We start from the raw sequence: 22,940 nt of genomic DNA on the forward strand, positions 1-22,940 counted from the left end.
GTGGGAGTATATTGAATTTTATGATCTCAAAGTTAATATTATATACTTGATACTAATTAATTAAGCTATGATCATTTTAATTATTTGTCTCTAACTCTTAAACTTGGTTTAATCGAATATTTCATTCTTCTCTAATTATATTGGTAAGGATTAAATTGAAAATCTATTAAAACCTACTAAGAGACTTTGGTCTTTGTTTTGAAAAGTATATAGATTTTAAACTTACTTTATTGTTGAAGTTTATGGATAAAATTGTGTTAGAATAAAAAGTATAGTAATAACCAAATTGGTTTTGTTTTGTCAAAGTTAATATATAACTCATCTACCTAATTTTTTTAGGTCGGAGGTTCAAATCTTTATATTTTTATTTGTACTAATAGAAATAGTGAATACTCTTAACTTTCACAAGACAACGGTGATGAATTTGTTTGAGACAAATGTTTGTTCAAATTCTCATATATCCCTTCACATATCCCCAATTACTTTGAGTTGTACACTATATATCACATTTTAAATCATTATTGAAAGAGATTCTAAAATTTAAGTTAAATTATAAGTTTAAATCATGAACTTTCATGTTGGTGTCTATTTAGTTTTTAAGCTTTAAAATTGTTTAATAAGTCTCCGAATAACATTGAAAGTTGCATAAACCAAATATTCATAAATTAGAAAAATTAGGGACTAAACTTATTGTTAGAGTTGTGATATTGACAATTCTTATTTAAGATCTATTTGCTTTCCTGACTGCTTGATGTTTTAGTCAAGATGATATTTTGCATATATTTTGTTTTCTTATCGAGAAGATTGTGACCCTATATCTTCTTTGAATAAATTTCCTTTCTGTCGATTTCAAATTTTTTTTTTTAGGGTTAATTTATGTTTCGCTATGCATATTTAAGGATGGTCTTCTTGTTTGTTGGGGTTTAGACATTTGATTTAAAAAGATAATTATCGTTGTAGTTGTCTTACGAAGGTGAACAGAATCACAAGTGTGTAACCTTCTCGATGAAGGTTATGTGTGTTCTTATCTCATCAGTGTTCATCTAGAGGATTCTGTTGAATTTACAACATGTTGAGAATTCAAACGTAAGTAGTATTTCATATTCTCTATTTTATTTTATGAAGGGTTGCAGCATCCATCTTTAACATCTACAACTATGTCTTATATTACCTTTCTATTTTTCTAACATAAATTTTCGAGTCTCTTTCCATAATTATTATGCGATTTCATTGTCATTTCTTAAAAGTCAAACATATGCTTCAATCCCCAATGTTTAGATTTTTTTTCTCATTATGTCTATAGTTTTAAAAGTTTTAATTTTGTACTTATAATTTAACATTATTAAAATGTACGCTTCCATCATTGAAAGTAGTTAAGATATGAGCAAGTTAAAAAATTTTAATTTCACCTCTAAAATTCTGAATTTTTAGATTATAGGTGTGTTTGAAATGTATTTTTAAATGTTTAATTTTAAAAAAATAAATCATTTTAGAAAAAAAAATGGAGTATTCGATAACCAATCAAAATAGTTTTTGAAGTGTATCTTCAATAATTTTTGTCAAAAAAGTTTAAATAAAATCGAATTTCTTGAAAAACACTTTTTTTTCAAGTCAATTCAAATGGGCTCTATATTGTTTTCGCTCATTTCATTTTTAAGAGATGGTCTATTTGTTCATTTAATTTTTTTTTAATGGTATATTGTAACTTTATTATCAACTAATTTTAATATGAGAAAATTTTAATTTATATGAATTTTTAAAATTTTTAATTTATAGAAATATGTGTTGATATTCATACTTTGTCGATACATCTATTTATATTCATAAAATTGATATTTCGATATTAATATTTTAATGTTTAGTTAGAAGTAAAAGTAGTGAAATAGTCGTGGTTGTGCTATAAAACGATGAAATTTTTTAAAGAAAAGAGGAGAATTTGATCAAAAAGGAAAAGAAACAAAAAAGGTATGATGTGTTAATAGTGACAGAGAAAATGATAAGAAAGTTTTGATAGAAAGTTGCCATCTTTGATAACACATCAACAATGCTTTATATTCATTGTCTTCACTCCCAAAAACTATTCCATCAACCATTTGGTTTAAAGATTCCATGTCTTTGCTTCCTTTTGTTCTTTTTCTTTTCTTTTTTTTTTTTTTAAATAAAATATTCTATTACTTCATTACTTTTATCTTCTAAAACAATTTTTATTTCATCGACAACCTTTCTAACTTCGAAATTAGTAGTTTAAACATTATGATAATTAAACCATATTCATACTAGTAAATTATATTTTATGATCGATATTTTAATTGGTAAATTGATCATATTAGGATCAAACATGTCGAATCAAGGAAAGAAGATTTTAGAAAGTGACATTACAAAAGAGTATTAATGGATGGTAAGATAATTAATTTAGACAAAAACGTGATTAAGAAGAAACATAGAGAGAGGATTAGAGGGCGCCGACAAGGAAGGCACTAGAAGCTAGTAGGGCGGCTAGTGAAGAAGAAAAGTAAAGGGAAAAAGATATAAATAAAATAAAATAAAGATGGGGAATTTTATATTGGCCTTACCTTACCTTTACAAATGTCAACACATGATAAGTCAAGTTCCCAAAGACAACTCTCTTTCTATCTTTCAAAGAAGAAGAACTCTTTTTCCATTGCTTTTACATTATTATATCTCCCTTTAAATTTATAGGGGCATGCATCACAATTTTTTATTATTCTAAAATCAAACATAATAATTTAAAACAGCTTTTAAATATAAGTTTCAAATCAAACATAAATATGATTATACAAAACTCAATTTTATCGAATCAATTGTATCTAAATTTCTTTGAAATAAAAAAAAAATCTTAATTAAATATAAAAACTTATAAGTCGTGTTGATAGGAACTTCAACTGTTATTTCCTTTTTTTTATTATTATTTATTTTATATTACCCATTTCTTCCTGTCTTATTAAGTGTGTAATGTTGTATAAATTTATTATTGATCAATTTTAATATTTACATATCAAAATATAAAAAATAAATTAGTCTTATATATACATCTAACATAATGTCCATAATGTCCATGAAACTCTTATTGTTGTCAGAAAATTTAATAATGAAGCATGATTTACGATACTACAGCAAATGTCTTATAATCTAAATTGAAATGACATTAATTATTTGCAGCAATGACATAACCAAGAATTAATAACAAATTCATTTTAAGTTGAAACAATTCATTTCCCTATTTGTAATTCAATAACTTTAATCAACCTTCTTTAAGAAATGTTTGTGATATAAAGTTAAAAATATACAATGTAGACTTTTATAAAATTAAAATATTTAAATTAGTATTTTTTTATTTGTTTATAAATAAATTAATATCTGCAAAAGGAATAACAATCACATGTGCAACCGACATGTATGACATAACAGACTTGATTTTGAATAGTCATTAATACAAGCCTAATATTTTGGTTATGGGCCCCAAAAAATTAATATTTAGATAAAATTATACAAAATATTCTTGAACATTGTATTTTATGTCAAAAAATACTCTTAAAATTTCAAAAATTTTAAAAATATCTTTATTATTAGTTTTGGATGGAAAGTATTAGTTTTTCGTTTCAAAAATACCGTTAAACTTTCAAAAGTTTAAAAAATATTCATAGATTAAAAAAAATACAAAAATATCCCTATTATTAATATAGGAACAGAAATCATTAATACCTCGTTACATAAATACCTATAAACATTTTTTTCTCTCCCATATATTTTTTTAAGAAGTATTGTAAAGTGTGGAGTGGGAGAATCAAACCTCAAACCACGAGGTTGATAGTATAAATATTATGTCAGTTGAACTACGTTCTTATTAGCTCTCATATTTCAATATAAGACCCTATCATTTCTTTATTTGTTCGGTTTTTCCTTCCCCCTATTTTCTGATGTTAATTGTATAACCTTTTATTTATCTCATAAAAAAAACTCCTTTAATTAAGGTATAATATAAATTATAACAAAAAGAAGCCAGTGAAAACACTGAAGAAATCTTAAGCCATATATATTTCAAAAATATTACGTTAATAGCTGAGTATAGATTATACATTAATAATTAAATATGTTCCTTTTGTATCTGACTATTCATAGTTTTGATAAGTTGAAATTTTTTTTATTTTTGAAGTTTGATAAAATTTTATGATTTAACTTAAAATTAAAATTTATATTTTATTGTAACAAAATTGATGTAAAAATTGAACAAATGAAAAAAAAAAAAAGAAAATATCAATATGAAAGAAATATATATATATAAATTTATTTTAAAATTAATTTTTTTTTAACTTTATAAAATTTCAAATAAATTAATCACTATACTAATGATAAGAGTATCTTTAAATTTTTTATAAAGCTAAAGATATTAATAAAATTTTTAAAAGTACAAGAATATTTAAAACGAGAATTAACAGCGTTCATATACTAATAATAAAGATATTTGAAACTTTTCGAAAGTTCTAGAATCTTTTTGAAACAAAATACCAAATGATAATAATACTTTTGAACCGTTTTTACAAATTTGAAAATAATTTTGGAATTTTTAAAAATTCAAGAATATTTCAAAGTACAAAATTTAGAGATTGTTTTTTTTAATAAAAAACAATATTTATTAGGTCAAAAATCACACGATAATGATGAGAAATTCTCTTATTTGCGGTTAGAGAGATAATATTTGACCCTTTCCATGCTTTTACCCTTTTTCTCGCAATTTTTTTTTCGTAATATCTAATTTTTATTATGTTACATATACAACCATCCCTTAACAGATGTCATATTGAAGTTTTCCAAAAAAAAAAAAAGAAAAGAAAGAAAGAAAGAAAGAAGAAAATTCGAATATTGAAGTACAATCATATTAGGGGAAAATAAAAAGTGAATGAACAAATTTCATTATTTTCAACCATGCATACTTACAAGCATTTTAAAGGTGGGCCGTATGAGGCTTCATGAAAGTAATGGGCTCCAACTGGGCCCCGAAGTAAAATCATTTTTCAAAATTGGGCTTTTTCTCAATGGGCTATATTAAAATATGGGCCCATAACAAAAAGAAAACGGAAGATAATCAAAATCCTTGGGCCATTTCCATGAGCATTGATTGTAGCTCCTCCATGCTGTTAGACTTGCAATCCTTTAAACAAAAAAGAAAAAAAAAATGTCATGTGTAAAATTAAAAGAAAGAAAATATTGAAATTATAAATTACTTGAAGAATTGAATTGAGAAAAGTATTTACTGATTTTATTATTAATGTCAAATTTTCCCTTTTGAAACAATAAGTTTGGTTAATTTGATTTGTTAATAACAGTATGATTGGATAAGTATTACACTCCATTTATTAAATGAACCAGCAAAAAGCGACTTCCCCCCCTGTTAAGGTTGTTATGTGGTTGAACTCATAAAGCTAAGGTTGTTATAATATTTTTTGTTTACATATATAACAAATTAATTTATGAAATATAATATTTGAAAGTGTGTTGTTGACATACCTCACTCCTTACTTTGGCCATAAGTGACACCATTTCTTGCATAAAATCATTGAATGCCTGTTTCATATCCAACTAAAGTTAATCACTAATTATAAAGAAGGGAAAAAAATAAATAAATAAATAAAACCACTCTTTTCTAAAAGTTAGGAACCAAAATCTTTTTAGTCAAAATATACAAGTTGAATTTTTGTATCCGTAAATTCTTTTACTCTAAATTTTTTAAAAATATATCTTTTATTTTATTGGTTTAATAAAATGCACACACATTTTTATTCCTCGAGTTGTTAAAAATAGATTTAAAAGATCCTTTTAAATATGTATTTTTTTAATTTTATATATCATACGATATTTTAAATTAAAAAATCATTATCCAAACCATTAGATTTGATAGAACATATAATATGTAAAATAGAAAAAAATGTCAAATTATTTATAAAAATAATAAAAAAAATGGATAGAAATGAATACATAGTTTTACAGTTTTATATTAAAAAACCCACATAGCCACGATTAAAATTTGTTAAGATTTAAATGAAAAATTGACGAGAAATGTGGTGGCGTTTGAAATCTCAATTTTAGTCGGACATTGAAAGAAAAAAGAAGATGGGGGAGGTACCTGATCATGGTCGTCATCATCGTCAACATCATAGAACCCAGCATCATACATTGCTCTCTTCCTCTTGTCCGACAAAACTGCTCCATAATTTAAAATCTCTTTAACAAAATGGAACCAAAAGAATCTCATGGAGGGTTTATAAAGTGGTTGGTTAGAATGTAAAGATTTACCTGAATAAGCTTGTTGAATCTGCTGGAATTTGGCCGTTGCTTCACTCAACAAAGTAGGGGCTGCCCTTCTTCTCGCCCACCGATCCGGATGCCATCGCTGCAAAATCATACATTATTACATTTCCAAATTAATCAACACAAAATTGAATTATGTTGCAAATCCTACCATTGCCAGCCGCCGATAAGCGCTCCGAATCTCTTCCGGTGAAGAATCCGACCCGACACCGAGAATGGTGTAATAAGAACCTGACCCAAATATCGGCCGCTCCATTTCTTCCATCTTTCAATCGCCGTACAATTGATTTACTAATAACTACATTTATATAGAGACGCAACATAAAGATTGGGATCCGTCGCTCGCCCATCTGGAAGCTTCCGGATGAATGATAAAGAACAGATATCTTTTAGGGTCTTTAGATATTTTCATTCGACCTTTCTCGACCATTCAAACTAAAATCACTTTTTTTTTTAAAAAAAAAAAATTAATAATAATATTAATATCTCCTTTTTGATCGCACGAAGTTGCAAAGTTTCTTTTCTAAAGGAGATAATAATAATAATCTATTTTGTTGTAAAATAGGACTGTGCAAGAACAAAAGAACATTAGAGAGCAAAGAAAAGAGAAAGGCAAAGAAAAGAAAATACAAAGAATTATTGAACTCATGTGTATTATAAAGGTTATACACCATTATTTATAGAATATGAAATGGTGTATGTTATAATATAGAATTCAATGAAGAGCGTATGTTACGAGATGAAATTTAATGGAAGGTTTATGATATTTGGTAATCTAGGTAGGTTATAAATATCTACACGAAATAGTACATTCATAATATATATTACATTTATAATACCCTTTAGACATCCATCTTATATAAAATAAATGTCTCGTTAAAACCTTCTTAGGAAAAAGTCCTAATGAAGGAAAAAATACATTATTTTATATACTTCAATGAAAAACATAGTGGGAAAAAACCATAGTCAAAGGAAAATGAGTGAAGTTAGTTTACTCCCACTCATATAAACATCACTTGACACCTCATAGTCATCGTATTCAAATGTTGTGTACTAATTTCTCAAATGTTATTGTAGATAACACTTTCATAATAAGTCTGTCAAGTCGTCTTTTAAAGAAATCAATAACAATCGTCATGATTTCAGTAATTGTTATAATTTACTTCATCAACTGCCCTAATATAAAAATTATTCTTCACATACTAAATGATCTGATTAAGATCTAGCTCTTATGGGTTAGATAAATAATTTGCATCTTTGGAACCAACTAGATTATAATTATATTGATTATGAAGAAAATAAATCAATATAAACTAATTCACAAATAAAACATAATATATGTATAATTCTATTCCAATATCTTTCTTTTGGAGGAGCATTATATATGTGTAACAAAATTAATTAAAAAAAAAATACTACAACAAGTAGTATATAATTAGTAAAGATATAAATTTACTTATTTCTCAAACTATGATTCTTCATAACCTCAAGTTCTTCATTATCATATCCTTAGATTGGATGATATCTTTTTCAAACCCACGATAGGAGTGTTCAATGACGTAATTAGTTTATATAATATATCTTTTATGTATAAATTGATGCAATCCCGTCTGTTTTATACTTTATTTACAAGCTAAGGTAAAACTTTGCTTTTCATAACTTTTATCTAATTTATTTCTTAAAAAACTCTATTACATTTGAAAACTCTTCTATAGTTTTTATTATATATTCAAATAATCAACATACACTTATATAGTAAATTTTGACAATAATTTATCTATAATATCATATGGACAAATAGAATTATTTTCATACCCTTATGATTCTGGCACCTTTAATCCTTTTGGAATTTTCATATAAATATCATTATTAAGAAATTCATATAAATGTGGTATGACTACATCCTTAAGATATATGTTAAGTTATTCATACACCATTAGATAAAAAAAAAAAGATATCTCTTGGCATTGTATCCATCATTAGAGAAAAATTCTTCTCGTAATCAATACCAGTCCACTACGAGAATTAATGTGGAATTTGTCTCGCTTTCTATTTCATGACTTCATTTTATTTGTTTTTCTTATAAATATTCACTTGTATATTACATGTTTGACATTCTTTAGTGTCTTGACTACTTGTCCTCACAATTTTGAAAAATGAGTTTATTTCTATTGGATTGTTTCTTTCAACATAAGTAAATCTTTTCTATATCTACAATTTTTAATGTATCTAAGTACATCATACTCTTTTCATTAATAATATCGTGAGTGATATTGTATACAAAAAATGTTGTCAACTTTTATAAATATGGTTCCATCTTTTACTGTCATGACATAATTTTTTGAGATCTCATTATTATCCTTGTTTTCTTTGATATTCTTATGAGTACACGTATTTAGGATTTCTTCTAAAATATCCATATTCTTAAGTGAATCATTTAGATAATTGACTACTTATTTTTCAAGGATTTTTATCTTTGGAACTCATTCATCTGTCACGCTGCAAGCATGGTGCAAACAACTTGTTGTATTGGGATACCAATTTTAGATGGTGTATTGCAATCAAGATATATAAATTAGTCACTTTCTTGTAATCGTAAATGCTCTATAAATACATCTAGCATTTGATTTGCAATATTTCACAAATGAATTATCTTTTGAACTTCTAGTTCAAAGTAACCTGTATGGTGTTGTCAAAATGAGACACTACTTATGCATTTCATTCAAATTCTTTTCCCAGCTTCTTTTCCCCTAACATTAAAAAATTTATCTCATTAATAACAATTAGCAAATTGTGCGGTCACTACTATAAAATCTACATTACTTGACACTTGTTGTTTTTAATTACTTAACGTTTCTTTGGAAAAAAACGTCAAGTAATGTGATTTTGGATAAGAAAACTTCAAGTAAAAAGGTCAAAAAAGTGGAGATTGACGGAATATTTCGGATATTTTCACGCGAACCTTTACTTGGCACATTTTTCGTGTCAAGTAATATAAGGTCTTACTTGACATTTCTTTCATGTCAAGTAAAATATATAAAAAAAATTTCCTAATAATATTTTTCAAATAAAATATCTTATTTTGAAATCCTAGTCGTTTGTGTGAAGTCCATCGCGCCGTCCATCGAGTTTCTTTCCTCTCGTCTCGTCTTTTCTCTCACAAGATCAGTTAAACATCTTCTCTGCGCTATCGACCTCTGTAACCTGTTCTTCTCGTCTCGTCTCGTCTCATCTGGCCTAGCCATCAACTTTTGCAGCATTGCTTGTTCGTCGACCGGTCTAGCCATCGATTGTTACAACGTCGCTCGTCTGTCGACCGGTCTAGCCAGTCTCTTCGTGCTTTGATCGTTTCTCGTGCTCTGTTCGACTGGTCCAGCAACCCTGATGCTTTTCCAATCTAGGCATCGATCGTCTGCTGCGCTGCTCGTCCGTCGACCAGTCTAGCCACTATCTGCTTCGTGCTTCGATCGTTTCTTGTGCTCTGTTTGATCGGTCTAGCCACCCTGACGTTTTTTCGGTCTAGCCATTCCGTTGATCGGTCTAGCTATCGACATTTTTCTGGTCTAGCCACTCTTTGCTTCGTGCTTCGATCGCACTGTCTGGTAAGCCTTATTTCATTTTGATTACGCCTGTAATTTATTTTTATGTGCCCTGTTTCAAGTTTATCTGTTCATTTTTGTAATTATTACCGTTCTTTGATTACAAATTAGACATTATGAATCAGAGTCTTCATTCAGAAAAACTTAAATAAAAAAACAAACTGAAAAATTTTCTTATCAACAAGAACAAAAGAATTCAAACACACGCATCCAAGAAGTATCTTATTTTCTTCTCACATGCTGGGCCGTTATATTGAAAATAATGTATAAAGAAAAGTGTCTTTCAACCATAAATTAGCACATCATTTAGAATTTAAAAGCATTTGATTCCATTTGAAATCATCAGTCTCTACTATAGTATAATACAAAAGTGGTTGTAGTTGCTCTTTACACCATTTAATTTTTAAGATTTTGAATTTAGTAAACCATCTATTCATTATAACATTAGCACACATTTGAAATTTTTTAGAGTTCAAGTTCTGAAGCTCTCTATAAATATCAATTCCATACAAATTTTATAAGATGTATGAGTTATTTAATTTGAATTATTCTAATATTTTTGTAGTTCCAAGATTAACTTATTATAAGTATGGATAAATCACGGATGACAAAGAGTAGATTATCTAAAGAGTTTGAGTTGGGTGTGGAAAACTTCATCAAATTTGGATTTTCCAATACAAATAATACTACTATACGTTATCCTTGTTTGAAATGTGGAAATTGTCAAAGACATAATAGCAATGATATTAGAGATCATTTATATTTTAATGGGATTGATAAAAGTTATAAGATTTGGTTTTGGAAGGGTGAGGAACTTCCTAGTTCATCTTTGCATAGAAAATCCCCTGAGTGTAGGTATGAAGAGAATGATGTTGGAAATATAAAAGAAATGATTGAAATTCCTCATGAGAAATATTCAAAAGATCCCAATAGATTCGAAAAGTTTCTTAATGATACTGAGAAGCCATTGTATGAAGGATGCAAAAAGTTCGCCAAGTTATCTACATTAGTGAAGTTGTATAACTTAAAAGTTAGACATGGATGGAGTGACATTAGTTTCTCATAACTACTAAAAGCATTAAAGGATATCTTACCTTCTACTAATGACCTCCCTACATCAATGTATGAAGCAAAGAAAATATTAGGTGCACTAAGAATGGAATATGAAAAGATTCATGCATGCCCTAATGATTGTTGCTTGTATCAAAAGGAATATGTCAATGCAATTGTGTGTCCTGAATGCGGCAAGTCAAGGTGGAAATATGGTAAAGACACAAATAAGAAAAAGAAAATCTCTGCCAAAATAATGTGGTATTTTCCTCCTATACCACGTTTTCAATGGATGTTTAGAAGTGTTGAATGTGCTAAAAACCTGACTTGGCATGTTAATGAGAGAGAAATGGATGATAAATTACGTTACTCTGCAGACTCCCCAACTTGGAAGTTAGTTGACACCATGTGGCCGGACTTTAGTTCTGAACCTAGGAATCTTCGTTTAGCATTGTCAGCATATGGAATAAATCCACATAGTGATATAAGCTCTAAGTATAGTTGTTGGCCAGTTGTGATGATCATTTATAATCTTCCTCCATAGTTGTGTATGAAAAGAAAGTTTATGATGTTATCAATATTTATTTTAGGTCCAAAACAACTAGAAGATAACATTGGGATATATTTAGAGCCATTGATTGATGATTTAAAACTTTTGTGGGAAAGTGGTGTACAATGTTATGATTCTTATCAAGAGGAACTATTCAACTTAAGAATAGTTCTTGTTGAAATTAGGGTTTTGTACTCTAGGGACATTTTTGTCTTTTCATTGTACCCTAGGGTTTCCCTTTTTTCTATTTAAGCTGGTGATCTGTTGTATTTCTTTATATCAGTCTTCTAATAAGAATCCTTTTATCCCGTGGTTTTTTCTCCCTAATTAGGGTTTTTCACGTAAAATATTGGTGTGCTTTTCTTCTTTCTCTACTCTGTTTTTCATCATGGTATCTGAACATGGAGACGAAACCCTAGCCACCGTTAAGGAAAATCTAATAGGAGAATCCCAAACCAATAACCTAGATATAACCAATATTATCCAAAAAGCCATTGACAGATATTTTCAGTCTCTTCTTTCCCACTTTCGTGACGACCACCCAACCCATTACGACTAGATCCGGACTGACTAGCCAGCAGACCAGCTGCCATCGCCCTATCACTTTCGATCTGTTTTTTCGAAGAAGGAACGAACAGCCGCTAGACCCAGCAACGATCGGCGACCTATCGTGATTCGGTTCTGTCGTGTTCAGACGAAGACGAATGAAGCTGCCCAGTCGAACGACACTGCAATCAGTCTAGTCACTATCAGACAGAGTCGAACGACGGCGCCTAGTCGAGATCGGCAATGTCCAGTGCTTCTCCACTTGTTGCCATCGCAGTCGATCTTCCCCTCTCAGCCACTGCCGTACCAAAAGACCGATAGAAGATGTGCAGGTGTTTCTCAGCCAAATATGAGCAATCGAATGGGGCAGTTTTCGTCGATCATTGGTGAGTTTTGAAGGGGAGATTCTTCATCATACCACTAGGACCAAGGGAGTATAATCCAAGATCAAGTTACCCAGTTGCAGTTGTAGATTAAACGACAGAACGAGATGTTCCAGCAGTAGATAACTGCTATTGGGGAAACCCTGGGATCAACATCCAAGATCCAACCAGATCTAAACCCATATCCTGAAAACTCGGTAACTTCGTTCCCTACTTACCCTTCAAATTTATGTTCTGGAGCTATAGGCAATTCTTCTAGCTTTATTATAGGAGAAAAATGATGATAAATACTTTTCTTGGTCCCAATCTATTAAAATGGCCCTTGAGGGCCGTTAGAAATTTGAATACCTGACAGGTGAAATACCAAAACCAAGGATCAGTGATCCCCAAGAGCGAATTTGGAAATGAGAGGATTCTTTGTTGAGATCAATTTTGATTGGAAGTATGGAACCTTAGGTTGAAAAACCATTATTGTATGCAGCCACAACCTGTGATATTTAGGAGGCAACCCAAAAACTCTACTCCAGGAGACAGAATGCCTCTCGTTTATATACCCTACGTAAGCAGGTCCATGAATGTAAACAAGGAACAATGGACGTTACTGCTTTAACAAGTTGTCTCTCTTGTGGTAAGAAATGGATTTGTGTCGTGAAATGATTTGGAACTGTCCTTGTGGATGAGTGTTACATTATTAGTCTGAGGAAATGGACCGTGTATAACTTTCTTGCTAGACTCAATTCTAAATTTGATACAATGCGAAGCTGTATATTGGGGACCAGACCTATACCATCCTCAATGGAAGTCTGTTCTGAAGTTCGCCTGGAGGAAGATAGGTCGAGGGCCATGAACAGTACACATGTAACACCAACAGATTCCGCTGCTTTCAAAACATCTGGCCCTGTCCAAGATAAATAGAATAGTAAGCCGCCTCCAGTGTGTGAACATTGCAAGAAACCCTGGCACACAAAAGATCAGTGCTAGAAGCTTCACGGTCGACCGCCAAATTGTAAGAAACGACAGCCAAGTTGGGCTCTTGTTGATGAATTTGTTACTGGAGATACTCAGCCTCAGAATTAGGAAACCACTCAGAGCACTACTACTACAGTTGGAGTAAATGCCATCGCTTAATTAGGTACTTTTCACTCCGTTGGACTTGTGAGTATAAATGGTAATAAACCATGGATATTAGATTCAGGAGCAACAAACCACTTAACTGGTTCCTCTGATCAATTTTTGTCTTATCAACCCGGTGCTGGAAATGAAAGGATCAAAATTGCATATGGGTCCTTTGCCCCCATCACTGGAAAAGGACGAGTGTCACCCTTTGCAGGCTTAATCCTCCAAGATGTGTTACATGCGCCAAAAATGTCTTACAATCTATTATCTATTAGTAAAACTACAAGGGATTTGAAGTGTCATGTTATCTTCTCACCTGATGCTGTTGTTTTTCAGGATCTGAACTCGGGAATGACGATTGGCACTGCCCGACATGACAGAGGACTCTATTTACTTACTGAAGAAGTCTCTTTTAGGATATGTGATAGGACTAATTTGTGTTCTTCCCATTTTTTTTGTTTCTGAAACTGATTATATATTATGGCATTATCGCCTACTCCATCCTAATTTCTAATATATGAATTATTTGTTTCTTTATCTTTTTCACAATATTAATATTTCTAAGTTGAAATGCAATGTGTGTGTCCAAGTCAAACTGCCTCGTGTTTCTTTCTCTTCTCAGCCTTATAAGCCCTCTAAACCTTTCTCCCTATTCCATAGCAATGTTTGGGATCCGTCACATGTTACTACCATAACTGGAAAGCGTTGGTTTGTAACCTTTATTAATGATCATACTAGACTAACCTGGGTCTTCCTTTTGACAGACAAATCAAAAGTTACTTCGGTTTTCCAACAATTTTACAATTCTATAAAAACCCAGTTCAATGCCAAAATCGCTATTCTCCAGAGTGATAATGGTCAAAAGTACCTTAATAATACCTTACAAGAATTCCTAGTCTCAAAAGGAGGGTTCCATTAGAGTTCCTGTGCGTACACCCCTCAAGAAAATGGAGTGGTCGAACAGGAAAACCGTCATCTAGTTGAAGTTGTCCGATCTCTTATGTTGTCAACTTTCCTTCCTTCTTATTTATGGGGTGATGCTATCTTGATAGCAACCCATCTAATAAATCGCATGCCATCCCGAGTCCTAAAATTCCAAACCCTCTTAGATTTCTTCAAAGAGTCTTACCCAAATACCAGACTTCTTTCTGATTTACCCCTTCGTGTCTTTGGTTGTGTGGTGTTCGTCCATACACATGGCCCTAACCGTACCAAGTTTACCTCTCGGGCACAGAAATGTGTCTTTGTGGGGTATCCTCTACATCAGCATGGGTACAAGTGTTATCATTCCTCTTCCAGAAAATACTTTGTCTCTATGGATGTGAAATTCTTTGAAGACCATCCATTCATTCCCGATGGTTCTCTTCAGAAGGAGCATACTAGTGAAGAAACCAATTGGAGTCCCAGTCTTTCTGCCTTACCTGAAGCTGAACCTAAACCCATCCTTAATGTCAGTATAGTACCAATGCACCTATCCTGCCGACCAAACAAGTCCTTTGGATCACATATTATAGGAAGAATCTCATGAAGGAAATAGCGCTGCCTGTTATCTCTCTAGTTCCAGTCCATGAGTCTGAACAGAGATCAGTTCCAAGTACTAATAGTCCTATCATGATAATAAATATGATAAAACTGATGCTTGTTTTGAAAATGTTGAGAGCAAAAATAGGGAAGACAATGACAGCAAAAATGTAACTGAGGTCGATGATGGTGCAGAGACAGATGATTATGTAACTCTTGAGAACATGGTAGAACCTGGAAAAGAAGCGTCTCTTACTCCCCCTAAAAAAAACCATTGAATGCGGGAAAATAACATAATCGGAGGGTGGGTGCAGTATGTCAGAAGAAAGTAAAGACAAAAATGAATCCCTTGATCTTCCAAATGCTCTAAGGAAAGGTACTAGATTATGTACAAAATATCAATTGCAGAGTTACTTGTCCTATAGTAATCTGTCTCCTGCGTTCAAGGCCCTCATACAAATCTAGACACAGTGGTGATACCAAACAATGTACACACAACTTTGAAAAGTCCTGAATGGAAAGCCGCAGTCATGGAAGAAATGAGAGCTCTCAAGAAAAATCATATATGGGATCAAGTTAATCTTCCAAGTGGTCATAAAGCAGTCGGATGTAAATGGGTGTTCACAATAAAGTATAGGCCCGATGGAACAGTTGACAAATACAAATTCAGATAGTTTCCAGGGGATTTACTCATACTTTCGGGGTTGATTATTCCGAGACTTTTTCGCTAGTTGCAAAGCTAAATACAGTTCGGGTTCTCCTTTCTGTTGCAGTTAATAAGGATTGGTCCCTTCACCAGCTTGATGTGAAAAATGTCTTTCTTAACGGAGAATTGGAGGAAGAAGTCTATATGAGTCCTCCCCCATGATTCGAGAAACAGTTTAATCACCGAGTTTGCAGATTAAGAAAGTTCTTATATGGGTTAAAACAGTCACCAAGGGCTTAGTTTGGTCGGTTTACTATGTTTGTAAAGTCGCAAGGAGATAAACATGGTCATTCTGATCATATTCTTTTTACGAAAAAGTCAGTATCTGGAAAAATTGCAGTTTTAATTGTTTATGTTGATGACATTATTATTTCAGGCGATGATATCTCAGAGATTGACCGATTGAATGCAAAGATGGCTGAGGAATTCAAAATCAAGGACCTTGGAAAACTAAGATACTTCCTTGGAATGGAAGTAGCTTGATCAAAAGAAGGAATTTCAGTTTCCCAACAGAAGTATACTCTGGACTTGCTTAAGGAAATCGGTATGATAGGTTGCAAACCAGTTGATACTCCTATAGAAGCAAATGAAAAGTTAAGGAATATGAGTAAAGGTGTTCCAGTTAGCAAAGAAAGATATCAGTGACTTGTTGGAAAATTAATATAACTCTCTCATACTAAATCTGACATCTCTTATGCAGTAAGTATGGTAAGTCAGTTCATGCAGTCTCCATTCGAAGAACACATGAGGGTAGTGGAGCGCATTTTGAGATATCTGAAAACCTGTCCAGGGAAAGCTTAATGTTCAGGAAAACTGAAAGGCGATGCATCAAAGCTTACATCGATGTTGATTGGGCAAGATCTGTAGTAGACAGAAAATAAACATCAGGGTATTGTACCTTTGTGTGGGGTAACCTTGTTACATGAAGAAGCAAAAAGCAAGGTGTTGTTGCTAGAAGTAGTGCCAAGGCAGAATACAGGGCCATGAGTCTGGAAATCTGTGAAGAGATTTGGCTTGAAAAAGTTTTGAAAGATCTTGATCAAGAGCATATCAGTCCAATGAAATTATGTTGTGATAATATAGCTGCAATAAGCATAGCAAATAACCCTATTCAACATGACAAAACAAAGCATGTGGAGATTGATCGGTATTTCATCAAGAAAAGACTTGATAATGGCAACATTTGTGTTCCTTATATTCCTTCCAATCAACAGATTGCAGATGTCCTAACAAAGGGACTGCCCAGACAGCTATTTGACGCATGTGTGAGCAAGTTGGGTCTTACTGACATCTATGCCCCAACTTGAGGGGGAGTGTTGAAATTAGGATTTTGTACTCTAGGAGTATTTTTGTCTTTTTCATTGTACCCTAAGGTTTCCTTTTTTTCTATTTAAGTTGGTGGCCTGTTGTATTTCTTTGTATCAGTATTCTAATTAGAATCCTTTTATCCTATGGTTTTTTCTCCCTGATTAGGGTTTTCTACGTAAAATCTTGGTGTGCTTTTCTTCTTTCTCTACTTGTTTTTCATCAGTTCTATTGTGGACGATCAATGATTTTCCAGCATATGGAAACCTTAGTGGATGTAGTGTCAATGGTTATAAGGCATGTCCAATTTGTGGAGATAACACAGCTTCATTTTCGATGTCAAAATAAATCATTTGATGGTCAGAGAGAACTTAGAAGTATTCCAGAACCTTTGTCTCGGGAGATTGTATTTAAAAAAAACTAAAGATCTTGATTTTCAAAGAGGAAAAAAAAAAGAACAAAAGAAATATCACAAAAGGAAATACCAAAGGTTATTGAAATAGGATGTCTATTTTTTTCCAACTTCCTTATTGGAAACATCTCCATGTTAGACATTGCTTAGATGTGATGCATATCGAGAAAAATGTTTGCATGAATATCATAGGTACACTTCTTAATATTCCAAGAAAAACAAAAGATGGATTGAATGCTAGACATAATTTAGCTTATTTAAAAATTTGACCAGAGCTTACACCTATTAATGAGGATAAAAAAATCTTCCTTCCCCCTGTTTGTTATACTCTTACTAGAAAAGAAAAATGTTGTGTTTTGAAGACGATATCATAAATGAAGGTTTCCGAGGGTTACTCCTCCAATGTTAGAAATCTTGTGTCTGTGGAATATTTAAAACTCAATGGTCTAAAATCTCATGATTTTCATGTGGTCTTACAACAATTGCTCCCCATTGCCATCAGATCAATGCTACCAAAACAAATATGTTCGGTATGCGATAACTCGTCTGTGTATTTTTTTCAATTCTATATGTAACAAAGTCCTAGATGTTATACAATTAGAGAAGTTGCAATAATACATTGTGATTACATTATGTTTATTAGACAAGTATTTTGCTCCCTCATTCTTCACAATAATGGTGCATCTCATAGTACACATTGTTAGAGAAGTCAAAGTTTGTGGGCCTATATATTTGTGATGGATGTATCCCTTTGAAAGGTTCATGAAAGTGATTAAAAACTCTGTGAGGAAAAGGCATCGTCCAGAAGGTTGTATTGCTGAAAGTTATATATTAGAAGAGTTGTTGAATTTTGTTCGGATTTTTTATGTGGAGTAGATCTTATTGGACTTAGGTGTCAAAAGTTAAGAAACAATTCAAACAATTCAAAAATTGGTAGACCATTGTCAAGTGAAGTTCTTTACATACCTGAACGAGATCTCTTATACCAAGCTCACGATATGTCTTGGAGAATACAATTGATGTGCAACCATATATAGAGTAAGTTATGGTGACTTGGATCTATTTATTTCATTAAATACATGAATTAGAAAATAATTATATTTGAACATTTTTCTTTTTCTTCATAAGGAAATATATGATGACATTGAAATTACAACTCTCAAAGAGATCAAAAAACAAGAAACAGATTCAAGATGAACATAATCGAAATTTCATATTTTGGTTACGAGAAAAGGTAAAACATTAAATATATTATTTAACATAATCTTTTGTCACTTATATTTAATTATGTAACCTTTTGGCTCCCAAGTTGGAAATGAATTTGAAATGGGAGATGTGGAGGTATCAGATAACTTGAGGTAGATTGCCCACGGTCCCCATCCAAATGTGACTACATACAATAGCTATGTTATTAATGGATGTCACTATCACAAAAAGTCATATGACAAAAATAAAACTATACAAAATAATGGGGTTAGTTTAATAGCAAAAACAATGCAAGTATCTAGCTCAAAAGATAAAAATCCTATAATTGGAGACATGTCCTTTTATGGGGTGACACAAGAGATTTAGGAACTAAATTATAATACATTTAAGGTTGCAATTTTTAAATGTGATTGGGTTGAGAACAGTGGTGGCATCAAAACTGATGAGCTTGGTTTTGTGTTAGTTGACTTAAATAGAATAGGCCACAAGAATGATTCTTTCATACTGGCATCCCAAGGAAGACAAGTATTTTATGTTGACGATCCAAGTGATGGTCGATGTTCTATTGTTCTTACTCCACCACAAAGAAATCTTGAGGATCAATACAATGACGATGAACTTGGAGATATTGCTCTACATTTTCAAGGAATTGAATTCCTAGAATTGATTTTGATGAGAACACTTCAACATATGCACAAGTTGATGGTGAAGGACCGAAGGCACATGAATTCCTAAAGAGTAAATGTATGGGTGAGTTTTCACTTACTCATTAATTTTTATAATTTTGTTATATCTGACACCTAACTAAACTCTATTCTATTTTTCAGGATAATTCTTACACCATGGAGATAGCAAGTGACGAGGACTTGCAACTTGGTTTGGATAATATCAATGAAAATATGGAACTGAAGCAAGATGAAATACCAAACAAAAAGAAAAGACAAACGCGAAAACCGACTATTGTGCATGAGGTAACAAAAATTAGGAGTGTAGGGGAGAAAAGGTTGGTTGAATATAATGATGATAGAGTATCGATTGGAGACAATGGATATAAGTTAAAATCTTCCATTGGATCTACTGTGCATCATCATATACCGATTACATATACATCTTGGAAGTGTGTATCGACTGACTTGAAGGAAAAACTATTTAATATTGTTGAGGTATATATATTTTCCTTTGTTGATGTATTATATTAATATTTTACTTGAAAAATAATAATCATGTTTTTTAGATGTTTAGGGTGCTTTCATAATTGATGGTAGAAGTAAGAAGGCTATTCTCAAAACTGCAGGCGTTGCATTTCGTCAATTCAAGTCTTGATTAACGACACAATATATTATCCCTTTTAAGGATGAACCCCAACTTTTGTTACACCTACCTTCGATGTACTCCCACATAATTGAAACACATCATTGACAAGAGTTTGTCAAATCGATATTATCTATGGAGTTCCAGGTATTAAACTTTTTATTAAGAACATCAATATCTGTCACTTTCTTGTCATTTTTATTTTGAATTATTAAATTTATATAGAAAATGAGAAATCAACAACAAGCACGAAGAAAGAAGAAAAGTATACTCATCGGATATCCAAAAGAGGTTATGCGAATCTTACCGAGGAAATGGTAAGAATATTTTTAAGTTTAACTATTTTACAAATATTCTTATATTTAACAATATGTTTATTATGTAGAAAAAATTACCTCCGTCCAGCAAATGTGATTTTGGACGAGCTAATATGTGGAAAAAAGCTCGGACAAACAAAAATTGAGAGTACGACAATGGGGATGTCCAACAAGTCGCCAACCGAATAGTAAGATTACCAATGTCACATTTGCATGAAATCATTATAATATTTTATATGTGTTATTGAATACATATAATTTCTATTTAGGATGAGATCATAAAGAATGAAGATCCACTTTCCAAAAAAAAAATGATTCACCGAATGATATTTTGTGAAACCCGAATTTCTATTTTCCTTACTTAAGCAAGTGATAAAAGGAATTAACTAAGTAAAAGTTAAATCCTAAGTTAAGGGGGAAGGAAATTTCTAAGTGTTAAGTAGATTTTCCTTAAATAATTTAAGTTGAGCTTTAATTGGTAAAATTGTAATGAAATTTGTATAATAAATAGGTTGTTGAAAACAGTTAGTGTGATTGGTGAAAGAAGGAATGGAGATTTGAAAGGAGAAAATAATATTGGAAAAGTTGGGAAAAATATTAAGTGGGAATAAATATAGAAATTAAGTACGTGGAATTAATGTGGAATAATATTTTCTATATTATGTGATTGATTTCCCAAAATGATTTTCATCTTTAAAAGAACCACTCACTGGGCTTAGTAGCTCACACTTTTTAAAATGTTTTCTTAATTTCCCCCCCAGGCAGCAGAAGATGAGGAGTTCCAGAGTGCTGCTAAGGTCAAGGTCTGCCATGTGCCCAATTAAACTTCCAGAGGGTTTTTATGGTTGTCGTTGTAAACTTTGTTGTTAAGTCCTTAAGTTGTATAAACGTTATATCATTGTCGTAATAAAAGATGGGCCTACTTAATCCGTTATAGTTTATTTCCTTGACTTAATCATTTCGCTGTGTATAAGTTATAATATGATATTAGAGTTATTCCGCAAGAATCATTAGGCAGTAAATGTCAGCTCAAGGGTTGATAACTATTGCAGTCGCATCCCTCTCCCAGGCTGAGAAGGTGGTTTGGGGGCGGGGTGTGACAGAGTTAGTTCGAGTAAATTTCGAGGACGAAATTTTCTTAAGGGGGAAGTAAATGTGAAACCCGAATTTCTATTTTCCTTACTTAAGCAAGTGATAAAAAGAATTAACTAAGTAAAAGTTAAATCCTAAGTTAAGGGGGAAGGAAATTTCTAAGTGTTAAGTAGATTTTCCTTGAATAATTTAAGTTGAGCTTTAATTGGTAAAATTGTAATGAAATTTGTATAATAAATAGGTTGTTGAAAATAGTTAGTATGATTGGTGAAAGAAGGAATGGAGATTTGAAAGGAGAAAATAATATTGGAAAAGTTGGGGAAAAATATTAAGTGGGAATAAATATAGAAATTAAGTACGTGGAATTAATGTGGAATAATATGAAGATTGAGTTTGGGAAATTCGAGGAAGAATACGGCTAAGTATGAAAAATTAGGTGAAGTACGGAGTAAGGAATTAAGGAAAAATATAGAAAAAATTATTTTGGAATTATCCTGGAAGATCCATGTAAAAGTATCACAAAGTGGTGAGCAAACGTGTACGGAGAACAATGTTCACAGTAGCTAAGAGCGAGATCGTTGAGAGTGAGATCAGCGAGATCGTTAAGAGTGAGATCATTGAGATCGAGACCAACGAGATCGGAAAGGAAATGGGAGAGAGCGAGATTGGATAGAAGATGGGAGAGAGCGAGACCAGCGAGAAAGCTGGAGAGAGCAAGAGTGGAGAGAAAAGTTAAAGCTGGAGAGAGCGAGAGGGAGAGCGAGATTGGAGAGAGCAAGACCAGCAAGATTGCTGGAGAGAGCGAGAGTGAAGAGAGCGAGACTAGCGAGAAAGTGAGAGAGAGCGACACTGCCGAGAGTGGAGAGAGCGACACTGCCGAGAGCGGAAAGAGCGAGAGCGCCTATGCGTTAGCCTTGCTTTGTCCGATTCGAACGTCACGCCCACGCCTCGCCTATGCATTGAACAGTCGAACAAGCTTCTGGGCGATGTATTTGGACGTGTTGGGGTGGATTATGCATGTAAAAACCCTAATTTGAATACAAACAAAGCTTGAAGACGTAAGGGCCAACGTCAATTAAAATCTAGGTGTCCGATTAAGAGAAATTCTTAAACCCTAAAAAACTGTGTTGGATACGTTTGGGAAGAACACATTGAACCAAGGTGAAGTCAGCTTACGTTGATAAAGGGAGGATTAAATATTTGGCCATGCAGCCAAGTAGATGTTGTCAATCCCACGAGCAATTTGAACGCCTATAAATAGGGAGTTGGGATTTCATTTTCAAATCACACAAAAATCATAAATTTTGTAGAGAAAGTGTAGGGCAGTGAGGGTTCAGAAGAATGTGTCAACTTTGGACGAGGAGATCTTCCAATATACTCATGCGTTTGAAGTGATTCCAAATCCATCTGAAAGCTCTGGAAGTCTAGTTTTCAGAATAGGTCTTCCGGAGAAAAAGGCTCAAAGGAACTTGTCTGGAGGTTGAGAAGAAAGCAGAAGG

General features: G+C 32.2%; 1 protein-coding gene and 1 pseudogene across 1 annotated transcript; one reads left to right on the top strand and one right to left on the bottom strand.

Annotated features, from left to right (window-relative positions):
• Positions 1–4,897: 4,897 nt before the first annotated feature.
• On the bottom strand, positions 4,898–6,978 carry LOC120067881 (uncharacterized). Its single transcript, XM_039019492.2, has 5 exons — positions 6,479–6,978; positions 6,313–6,409; positions 6,143–6,219; positions 5,527–5,583; positions 4,898–5,170 (listed from the first exon to the last, which is right to left on the bottom strand). The coding sequence occupies exons 1-5, from the start codon at positions 6,590–6,592 to the stop codon at positions 5,105–5,107; spliced, it is 411 nt and encodes a 136-aa protein (XP_038875420.1). The 5' UTR covers positions 6,593–6,978; the 3' UTR covers positions 4,898–5,104.
• Positions 6,979–19,563: 12,585 nt separating this feature from the next.
• Positions 19,564–21,173, top strand: LOC150031912 (uncharacterized; annotated as a pseudogene).
• Positions 21,174–22,940: the final 1,767 nt, after the last annotated feature.

This window comes from Benincasa hispida, chromosome 12, assembly GCF_027475165.1.
Source record: "Benincasa hispida cultivar pf3 chromosome 12, pf3_genome.v1.1, whole genome shotgun sequence".
NCBI lineage: Eukaryota > Viridiplantae > Streptophyta > Magnoliopsida > Cucurbitales > Cucurbitaceae > Benincasa > Benincasa hispida.